At 44.0% G+C, this 11267-nt stretch overlaps 1 protein-coding gene across 3 annotated transcripts in view; it reads right to left on the bottom strand.

Moving 5' to 3' along the window:
- Window positions 1-2421: 2421 nt before the first annotated feature.
- The window catches only part of NLRP12 (NLR family pyrin domain containing 12), a 17944-nt gene continuing 9098 nt past the window's right edge, over window positions 2422-11267 (bottom strand). For 2 of the 3 annotated variants that reach the window (XM_006907157.1, XM_006907156.1), the window contains exons 5-10: window positions 10661-10831; window positions 8733-8903; window positions 7420-7590; window positions 5078-5248; window positions 3160-3330; window positions 2422-2509 (exon numbers count right to left, since the gene is read on the bottom strand). In XM_006907157.1, the coding sequence (XP_006907219.1) occupies window positions 2422-2509; window positions 3160-3330; window positions 5078-5248; window positions 7420-7590; window positions 8733-8903; window positions 10661-10831 (943 nt within the window). The remainder of the gene's footprint in view (window positions 2510-3159; window positions 3331-5077; window positions 5249-7419; window positions 7591-8732; window positions 8904-10660; window positions 10832-11267) is intronic. The other variant, XM_006907158.1, reaches the window with a different exon arrangement.

Below are 11267 nucleotides of genomic sequence, written 5' to 3'. Positions count from 1 at the left end.
TCGTGTTACTCAAAAAGGGGGCACTTGCCGTTTTTGGGACTGGAAAGTGCTCCCTTTTTGTGTGTCATTGTTTTGAGGAAAGCGTCTTACTATTTAGAAAAGTGGTTTTTTGAGCGTGCTAAACTTTTCTTTGACTTCCCCAGACTGCTCTTCAACCTGGGTCCTGTGCGTGATTGCAGCAACCAGCCTGGTAGCAATTACCATGAGTCACTGCTCCCTTAATCGGGCTAGGCGCCATCCAGATCAGCACATGCCAATCCGCTTCATCCTGGCTTTCCCCTGAGGGGATTTTGCATAAGAGGTTTTGGCATCAAAAAGAGCCCAGGGGCAATTGTCGGGAACAACGGGCTTCAGTTTACTCCTGAATCTCCCAAATAAGTTTGTCACTAGTCATTAAGTGGCTAGTTCTACAACCTCGTAAATTCTAAAAGTTTTAAGTCATCGTTCCATGTTTCAATTAATGTGTTGAAATTGAATAGTAACATTTAAGTGTACAAAGTACAATTAGAAAATAAAAGTTGTCCATGTAATGCTCCTTGTGTAATTTTTTTTTACCTCCAAGTACACTAGTAAATAGTGTGGCATGTAGCAGTCTGGAGTGGGGAGGATGGGTAGAGAGCAGTAAGATCTTGACGATGGGTCTTAGTTGCTTCTGAGACCCCTTCACTTTAATCCATAGACAATTTATGGCCCCCCAAAATCTCCTAAGGTATTGGTTTGTTTACTGTAACCCTTTGGATGTGAATATACATAAGGCCCATGGGTCTTAGAGACATGGAAAAGCATAAGTATCCTCAAACTAGTGGTGGCCTTGCAGCATTTTAATTCTGCACACATTTCATTAGTTATTGAGGTGGGCAAAGAGGCAAAGCCATAAGATTTTTGAAAGCACTCTAAGGTTCATGATTGGGTGTGTCTCCTGAATTAAGGCTTTTGCCCTAAAGTAGCTGAACCTCAACTAATGAGGTGTTCAGCCAAGTACCTAGCCATTTGAAACCCCTACAAAATATCCTCTACCAGGAGTATTATACATTTAGAAAAGTAGCTTGTGGCCACAAGTACCCACTCTTGGAAAAATTGGTTGATGTTAAGCACCAGTCCTTCGTATCATTTTCCTGACTGCCAGCTTCAGGAGCAAGTATCTTGATTACCATCAACTCTTGGTTGCTGGGCTTCTGCTTTGGAAAGCTGGGAAATTGTTTAATCATCACACGTAACTCCGCCAGTGATCCAACATGTTGCCCACAGGTTTTAGTGGCCCTCGCCCTCATCTTTATAAGGCAGCACAGGGATTAACAATGAGTCGGGCTTCTTGCTCAGCTAGCTTCTGAATGTGAGAAGGGCTGTTTTCGGAAACGCTGCTGAAAGGGGTTGGAGGTCAGGCCAGGTACACAAAGAGGGTTTCATAATTCAAGAATTTGATTTCAAGGGACATGTGCGAGTAGTCATGGAGTATTTATTCATGTACACAGAATCTAAGTTACTTCCTTTTCCAACTTTTCATAGGTTACAAGGCCACTAAATGCTTATATCCGTACAAATCTCCCTGCTTCCTAGTAAATTCTGGTCTCTCCATACAGCAGTTACTGGGTTAGGTACCATATGTTCACAGCATTCTTGGGAAGTTTTACAATCTGAAGTTCCCTGATTCAAGTCCCCAAGAGTAAAATTCTGGTTGATTTCCTTCATGTTTTGTCTGACGTTCCCTGATTCAAGTCCCCACGAGTAAAATTCTGGTTGATTTCCTTCATGTTTTCATCCAAAACCTGGTGTAGGTTACTGGTCAGCCTATGGTTGCCTAATAGTGGCTGGTGTCTAGACATGGTTTGATGGACTCCAGCCAGGAGACAGTTATGGTGCAAAACAAGATTGCCAGGGTTGTTGGTGGGACTATTGGCATCACACCAGGTGTCAGCTACTCTTACTATACCAGTAACTCTGGGAACGGGGCTTCCTAACTTGGACACAATTGACGTTTTCAGTTAAATTGTAGGGGGCTGCATTTATTATAGAATGTATTATAGAATGTTTAGCAGGATCCGTGGCTTCTACTCATTAAATGCTAGTAGCTCCCTTACTCCAATGTCTTCTGACATTGTCCCCTTTTGGGGGTCGAGGGGGCATGTGCAAAATCAGTGTCCCCTTTTGGGGGTCGAGGGGGCATGTGCAAAATCATCCTTGGTTGAGAGCCTCTGCTCTAGAATTTGGCCCTAAATTCTCTCCATGTCACCAACATTCCCCAAACTAGAGCCCCAAGCCCCATCACATGTTGATTATGTATACCTCAAACAAAAAGGACTTATTCTGCCTACGAGTTTGCCTCTTGAGGAAATATAGAGCCTGAGTATTATGTTATTAACAGGTCCTGGGGCGATCTCCCTCTGTTCCAACTTCAAGAGAAGAACCAGCAGACAAAACCAGTCAGCAGCCAATGTCCAAGTAAGGTTTTGTTACCCGGAGTGCTGCCAGTCTTCTATGGGTCATTTTATTCAGGTCCATTCCAAATAACCTGAGGACACAGGATGGGAAATATCATTCCAGACCACTCTTGTGGCATTCGATTGATATACCCAATCTTCCATGCATCTTGCCCTGGTAAAATAATTCCATTATCTAGTACTTCACTTGAAACCAAGTCCTCTTGGAAAACATGCTTACTTAAGTAAGCTACACACCATTTTAAGTCCCTCACGTGTGTCAACTCATTTAATTCATGATCATATGAAGAAGTAACTATTCCCCTTATTTTTATAGTCAGGGACATTGAGGTACTAAGAGGTTGGATAATTTACCAAATAAAATACACCACAAAATTAGAAAGTCATAGAATTAGAATTTGAGGCCAGGCAGAGTAATTACAGATTCTCACTCAGCTACGATGGTCTCATTTGACAGATTAGGAAATAGATGCTCAGTGCATTCTCCAAAGCTGCACAGCCAAGCAGATGGTAGAGGTATTGCCCAAGATGCAACATGAGGTCTCCTCTGTATTCCATTCAAATTGCATACATGAGATGAATGAATGACAAACGAAATAGTCCCAAATTTTCTAGATTATTTGTCTATCCAAACTGGGAGAGGGGGATCTTAATTATTGATCTTCACTCCTAACCCCAAGCCCCATGTCCTGTCCACCCAGAGCCAGGAACCATCTCTCACCAGAGGACTCGAAGTTTGCAGCCAGGGTGACTCAGCCGCTTGCACAGCAGCCTGACACCGGTGTTGCCCAGGGAGTTATTGGTCAGATAAAGCTCTATCAGGGTCTGGTTGACCCCCAGGATGGAAGAAAGATCTTCAGAGGCTTTGGCTGTGAGGCCACAACTGTCCAGCCTGTTGAAGATTAAAGAAAAAAAAATTAGTTGAAAAAATTATCATGAGCTACTTTTGAAAAGTCTTTTTTCATAAGGAATCAGGATAAAGATTTTAGGGGACTAGTTTACAAGAAAGCAGAGAAGAACCAAACCAGTCCAGGTCACGGTGCTGATGGCAAGCTGTTCAGAGAGGCATTTACGGATGCCTCTCCATTCACAGCTTCATCTATAATAGTAACCTGTTAGCTTTGCAGCCAAATATCCATTCCCCTTTGGGGAATTCTACCCCAATTTCTCATCGGTACCTCAGTGTCGGTCCATCTGGGGTTCACATGGTTCTCAACCTCCAGAGGTGAATAGAGGGTCCAGGCCTAAGCTGGTTGGTTTCCGTGTCCCCAGCCACCATAAGTGGTTCAGCTGGACACAGGATCCACCTAGAGCCTGTGAATCGGAACCATGCTTTTCCTAGAGATTTTGCTTTCAGAACTTGGACTTGGAAAGAAGTCATCTACAAAGTTGCAAGCATTTTGCTACCAAGCAGAGTCAAGGCTAACCTGATCTGATAGTGGAGCCAATACAGCAATGAGTACAGAAGATAATGGAGATCAAGATTCCAAATGCCTAGATCGAGCCATGCCTGAAGAATGTCCTTTGGTTACAGTTAATAAATTTTAGAAGCCAGTGTGAATTGGGCCACCACCTGCCCCAGAAGTATACCATCTGATTCTCTGTGATTTCTATTCTGTCCCCAATTGTGTATCTTTCCTGTATTCTCTGCTGTTACAATGCAAACAAGAATAGGTAGCATTTATTGAGAACTGATAAAGTTCTAAGGGCTTTACACTTAACTTTATCATTTATTCCTCACAGTGGTATCATAGCTGGGATGTTAAATGGAAATATTTTAATCTTAGTTTGGCAGATGTCATGAGGCACCCAATGCCAGCCTCTAAAACAAGGTACAAGAGAACAGTCTTGGACTTGCAAGAGAAAAAAACCAGCTTCGTGAACTGGAACCACCTACATGACAGGTACAGAAGGTCAGGAATAGAAGACTGTGGTGAGAGCTGAGGAGGGGGTTGTGTAAGGAGGTTGACTAGATTTACTGATCTACATCAGAAGCCTGGGCAGTGGAGGCACCTCCTAGGGGCCCCTAGAAGAACTCATATATAATCCCCATGAGAGGGGTAGCAGTTGGATGCCTGCTAGATGGGGGTACTGACATCCCAGAGGGACCTTGGCAGCACTGATTAAGGGAGAAAAGCTGTCCCCAAGCCCTCATCTTAATCCCCAGTTATCCAATGCCCTGGATAAGCAAGACTCAGAAATAGAAGACAATTTAAAAAGTCAACATGCCTGATCCACTTGTAAGTCTTTCAGGTTGGGGGCCAGGTCGGTATTAGAAGAAGGAGGAAGCGATAGTTCATCTTGGATTAGAAAATTTATTATACTTTAAATTTTTATTATATAAAAGTTACCAAAAAGCCATGGGTCTGCCCAAGTCAACATCCAGGGAAAAGTGGGGTTTTACAGAAAAAGTTTAGAGGCAACGACTGAAGGAAAAATGAAGCATTTCCTGTCTGTATTCCCCCAGAGTATGAAGTATTCTGTGACTTGTTTGCACAGTTTTTCTTTTTACCTGTAGACTCCTGTATATTTCAAAGTGATAGAGAGATAATTCTTCAATAGAAAAATCAAGGACAAACAAACGCTGACACCCCAGGGACCAACACCACCACCGCCAGTCCTGAATGCCAGCCGCTCACCACAGTTTCTGGAGTCTGCATGTGGGGTGCCTTAGCCCCTCGCACAGCAGCCACATGCCCCTGTCACCCAGGTCATTGAAACTCAGGTCCAGTTCCCGGAGGTGACGGTTGAGTTGGAGCACGGTGGACAGACCCTCACACGCTGCAGAGCTGAGCCGGCAAATGCCCAACCTGGAAAGACACGGTACACAGAGCAGAGCTGACATCTCCGGGGATATCTCCTGGGAAGGCTTTTGTGCCAGGCACTATGCTCAGTGCAGAGAGAATGATAGACTCCATCGCTACCCTTGAGAGAGAAAATGAGGGAAGAAGAAAGAAACAGGCAGGAATGAAGCTGGAAGGAAGAGAGAAAAAAGGAAGGAACACAAGAATAGCAAAAAGAAAAAAATGAAGGATAATATTTAATATCTCTTGAGTGTTTAGTACAAGCTAAGTGGATGAGTTGGATAGATCTGCTATAACAAGCACCACAGCCTGGGGGCTTAAACAAACATTTATTATCTCCCGGTTCGGGGGCCAGAAGTCTGAGATCAAGATGTCAGAAGGATTGGTTCCTGATGAGGCTGTGAAGGAGAGTTCATTCTAGTCTCCTACCCCCAGCTTCTAGGAGTTTGCTGGTGACCTTTGCCATTCCCTGGCTTGGAGAAGCATCATCCTGTCTGTGCCTTCACTTTCACATGGTGTTCTCATGTGTGTGTGTCTGTCCAAACTTGCCTTTTTCATAAAGGCACCTTCTTAGGGGCCCACCCTACTCCAGTATGACCTCATCTGAACTAAGTTCATCTGCACCAACCCAGGCTGATTGTGTCTCCCTCCCCGCCAGTTTCATTTGAAGCCCTAACTCCTAGTCCTTCAGAATGTGACTATTTGGAGATGGGGCCTTTCAAGAAGTGATTAAGTTAATATAAGGCCATTAGGTGTGCCTTTATCCAATTTGATTGATGTCCTTATAAGAGGAAATGAAGACTCACAAAGAGACACTAGATGTCTCCAGAGAGAGAATCATGTAAGGACACAGCAAGGTCTCAGGAGAAACTAACCTTGTCGACTCCTTGATCACAAACTTCCAGCCACCAGAACTGTGAGAAAGTAAATATCTATTGTTTAAGCCCCCCAGGCTATGGTATTTGGTGATGGCAGCCTGAGCAAACGAGTACAGATTGATATGGACCTTATTTCCAAACAAGGTCACATTCTGAGGTACTTGGGGGTCAAGACTTCAACATAAATTTTTGGAACATACGAATCCATAACACAAGTGATTTATGGGCATCACTTCATTTGTTTCTTATAACAGCCATTAGGAGGAAAATGTCACTGTTATCCATTATTAGGACATGTGTGAGGACTGAGGCTCTGAAAGGTGTCATGCCCTACTCAGGTCACAAAGCTAGAGTGTATGTCCTTGACGTAAGTGTCATTCTCAACCACGCTCCATGCAATTAGTGTGGCAACCATTGAGACTGGAAGCATATTTGGGAGCTTAAGAGAGTCAAAAGAGCTTTTATATCGTTTTTTTCAAATTTTCAAAGATTCCTGCTTGTCCTTAGATATAGTTACCCATACTGTGAAAACCTAAAGTCCCCTTTCCTTTGCATGTATCAGTGTCCTCAGGTGACATGTAAGATCTGTGTAAATATGAATATCTGGCTGACCTGCTGCCACTGGACAAGAGGGAAGGACCCAGAGCAATCTAAGATTCCCATGAAAGAGGGTGGAAAAAATGGGGCACAGATTTATCCCAATCCTCTAAACATTAAAAAAAATAAATAAGAAGAAGAAAACTCTCCTTTGGGACTATAAAGAAAAAGAATTTTCTGAAAATAGACAGCCTTGCTGCATTTTTTGTTCATTTGGTTATCCATCTCTTCATTCACTTAAAAAGATATATATTTCTAAGCACCTCTGAGCCAAGTCTTATAAAAGCCATTGAAACAGAGTTGACACAATTCCTACACTTTTAGAATACCACACACATACACACAAATAACAGATTTTGATAAGTGATGCTGAGGAGAAGTCCAAAGTCAAAGAGGATAAAAAAACTAGGACCTTATCTTAGGGTTGGGGAAGGCATCCAAAGGGAAGAAGTATTTGTTTTGAGTCCTAACAGATAAAACAGATGTTATCAGGGTAAAAAGGGAGGACTGCAGAGCAGAAAGGAATTCCAGGAAGAAGGAGCAGCTGGTGCAAAGGCCCTGCGACAGAAAATTCTTTGAAAGGACACAGATGGAACTAAAGGTTAAGAAAAGAGGGGAAGGAGCATGGCCCCAGTAAGACCAGACTGGAGGGCAAGGATTGAAAATTTGGACTCCTATGATGGTGAGCAAAGCGGGACTCACCGGAGGGTCTGGAGTTTGCACTGGGGATGCCTGAGACCCTCACACAGCAGCAGCACCCCAGGATCCCCCAGGTCATTCAGGCTTAGGTCTAGTTCCATCAGGCTCTGGTTCACACTCAGGGTAGAGGCCAGGTCTTCACAGGAGGCAGCAGTGAGGTGGCAAATCTTCAACCTATTCAACATATGTTATGGAGTTTTTTCTATATAATGCCAATTTTTTCTCCCTACTTCCAATCTTCAAAGCAATGCATTCTCAAACAACTCATTTTTAAAAAACACACAAAGGCCTGGAGTGGACCTTTCCAGAGAAGATATATAAATGGCCACAAATCACACAAAAAGATGCACAACATCACTGATCATTAGGGAAATGAAAATCAAAACCACAATGAGACACTACATCACACCCATTAGAATGGCCATTATTAAAAAAAAAAGAAAGAAAGAAAAGAAAAGGAAGAAAGAAAAGAAAAGCAAACAGACAAAAACACAACCCAGAAAATAACAAGTACTGGAAAGGATATGGAGAAATTGGAACTTTTGTGCACTGTTGGTAGGAATGTGAAATGGTGCAGATGCTGTGGGTAATGGTATAGTGGTTCCTCAAAAAATTAAAAATAGTCAAATGAGTCATCAATTCCATTTCCGGTTACATGCCCAAAAGAATTGAAAGTAGGGGTTCAAAGAAATATTTGCTCACCCATGTTCACAACAGCATTATTCAAAATAGCCAAAAGGTGAAAGCAACCCAAGCGTCCATCCATGAATGGATAAACAAAGTATAACACATACGCAGAATGAATACATAACATAAAAATTACCATTTTAACCACTTTTAAGTGTACGGTTTAGTGGCATTAAGTATATTCACACTGTTGTGCATCATCATGATTCATCTCCAGAATGGAAACTCTGTGTTCATTACATAAGTCCCCATCCCCTCCTGCCCTGGCCCTTGACAACCTTTGTTCTACTTCCTGTCTCTATGGATTTGACTATTCTAGTTACCTCATATAATCTTTGTCTTTTATGATTGACATTTCACTTAGCATCATGTCTTCAGGTTTGTCCATGTTGTAGCCCATATGAGAATTTCACTCCCTTTTTAAGGTAGAATAATGCTCTATTGTATGTAGAGACCACATTTTGTTTATCCATTCTCCCACTGATGGACATTTGTGTTGTTTTCACTTCTTGGTTACTGCAAATAATGCTGCTCTGAATACGGGTGTACAAACAATGAATACATAGTCACAGCATCATTCAACATGAGGAGATCTGCCTCCTATTGAGATGGCCCCACAAAGAACTCACCACAAGATCTGCAGCCTACAGACTGGGTTTCTCAGGCCTTGACACAACAGCTTCAGACCCAAGTCTTCCAGTGCATTTCCTGTTAGGTCCAGCTCCACCAGGTGTCGGCTGGTGCTTAGCACTGAGGCCATCTCCTGGCAAGCTCGGGCCTCCAGGTGACACTTCCTCAACCTCAGGAGGAAAGAAACATTGGAGGGGGTACCATCTTGATTTTCTGCATCCTGATGGCTCATCCCCTGGCGCATTTGGTTACCAACATGAACCCACATGTGTCACTAAAGCTACAGAGAAGGACAAGACTTCATGATCTCTAGCAAGGAGCGTCCTGTCTAATAAGACAAAGAAGTAGCAGTTACAATTCAATGTAGGTTGTGCCACTAAGGCAGTGTAGCACAACAGCTCAGAGGGGTCTCTAGAGCTCAGCATCCTGCTTTTGCCCCCATCTCCACCACCCGCTATCCCTCTGACCTCAAGCAAGTGTCCATCAAGTCTCAGTTTTTGGTTTCATGTGCTACAGTGTCTCAGGTTCATTGACTCTAAAATAAGGATAATAACAGAGCCGACCTCAGAGGGCTGTTGCGAGGACTACATAATTTACTAAAGGCTGAGGATGTGAGGCTGGGTCTGACATAGAGAGTGCTCAGTCAACACGAGCTAATGTCTATCAAAACCATCATGGCCGAGGAGCCACCTAACTCAGCAAACAGTGTGTGCTATTAGGGGAGACTTTGGGCTGGTTCTCGAAAGCTGCAGAATGAGGGTGGCTGTGAGATAACAGAAAATACGTATACTGGTCTCTGCCCCTGGTTCCTAACACAGACGACCTAAAATCCTTGCAATTTCTTCAGTAATGAGAGCACTAGCAGCATCTTTTGTTCTATCGAGGTGACTCTGGGTGGGCTTCTGGATAGGGGCTGGTGACTGACTAGAACGCCACACAATGCTTAGAAGCTTGGAATTTTCAGCCTTACCCCCAAACTCTAGATAGGGGAGAAGGGCTGGAAACAGAGTTACTTATTGATCCCGCCCACGTGAGGATGCCTCCATAAGATTCCAATAGTAGGGTGCTCAAAGACTTCCAAGTGGGTGAACACATCCATATCAGGAGGGTGACACATTCCAATCCATCAGGATAGCAGCTCCTATGCTCGGGACCCTCCCATGCCTGGCCCTATGCATGTCATCATCTGACTGTCCATCTGAGTCCTTTTTCACACCTTTTGATAGACTGGTAAATATAAGCATTTCTCTGAGTTTTGGGAGCCGCCCTAGTAAATTAATCAAACCTGAGGAGGTCATGGGAACCTCTGATGTGTAGCCCATCAGTCAGAAACACAGGTGACCACCTGGACTTGCAACTGTCATCTGAAGTTGGGGAGAGCGGTCCCCTGGGACTGAGCCCTTAACCTGTGGGATGTGACACTTTCTCCAGGGCAATAGTATCAGAACTGCATAAAATTGTAGGACACCCAGCTGGTGCCCCAGAAAATGGCTTGGTATGGTAGAACCCCGCCCCGCAACACACACCCACACACATTTGGTGACCATAGGTGTCAGAAGCAAACTGTGTAAGTGGTAAAGGAGATGCACAGGTGGGAAAACTCAGTGGTCTTTCTAGCACAGTGGCATTGCAGAAGGGGGCTGTGCAATGAAAAAGTCTTGGCATGGGGAGTTCAGGGGTTCCGACTCCTCAGGATGAGAGTGGGTTCTGGGTGGGCTGGTGGCCCCAGGGACTCCTCACCATGTGGGAATGGTGGGGTCAGAGGAGGCCAGAAAGAGGTTCTCTGAAGTGCAGAGTCTAAGTCAGATTATGAGTCATGGGTCAAAGTGCAGCCCTAATTTCCAGATAGAGACTTGGGAGTCATCTGCTATTCCAAGCCTGGGAGACAAGGAGTTTGCCCAGGGAGATGGCGCAGATTAGGACTCACTGGATCATCTGCAGCCTGCACTTGGGGTGCTGGAGCCCCTCACAGAGTAACTTCAGGCCTGGTAGCCCGAGGTCATTGCTGCTTAGGTCCATCCTCATTAAGTTCTTATTGGTCATCAACGCAGCTGTGAGGTCTTGACAGGCAGAGCTGGAGACCAAGCACCTCTTCAGCCTGGAATAGAAAGAAGAAGAGAGCCAGTCATTTCCTTTGTGGTCCTTTAGTGGGATTTCTGTCCCTTGTCCTTTCTCACCCTCTCTCTTATGGTCTATACCTATTTTTCTGTTTTTCTAAAATCAAAGTAAGATTAGTAGTTGGCAGGGGCTGGAGGCAGGGGCATCGGAGGAGTCGCTGCTTGTGGTAAGGGTGTTTCTTCTTAGTGCGATCAAAATGTTCTGGAATTAGATCATGGGGATATGTTGCACAATCTTGTGCAATATACCCAACAAAGAAAAATTGTTGCCTCGTAAGTGAATACTACCTTAATAAAAATAAATAAAAGCAACAAGAACAGTGTGAAAAGTTTTTCGTGCTTTGTATTCAAGGCAATGCTTTCACAGAGGTTGCCCCTGGGAGAGAGATCCAAGATCCCTCCCATCCTCTTCTCCAC

Source organism: Pteropus alecto, unplaced genomic scaffold (genome assembly GCF_000325575.1).
Source record: "Pteropus alecto unplaced genomic scaffold, ASM32557v1 scaffold432, whole genome shotgun sequence".
NCBI lineage: Eukaryota > Metazoa > Chordata > Mammalia > Chiroptera > Pteropodidae > Pteropus > Pteropus alecto.
The sequence above is the reverse complement of the archived record's forward strand: the minus strand, read 5'-3'. Positions and strand labels throughout refer to the sequence as shown.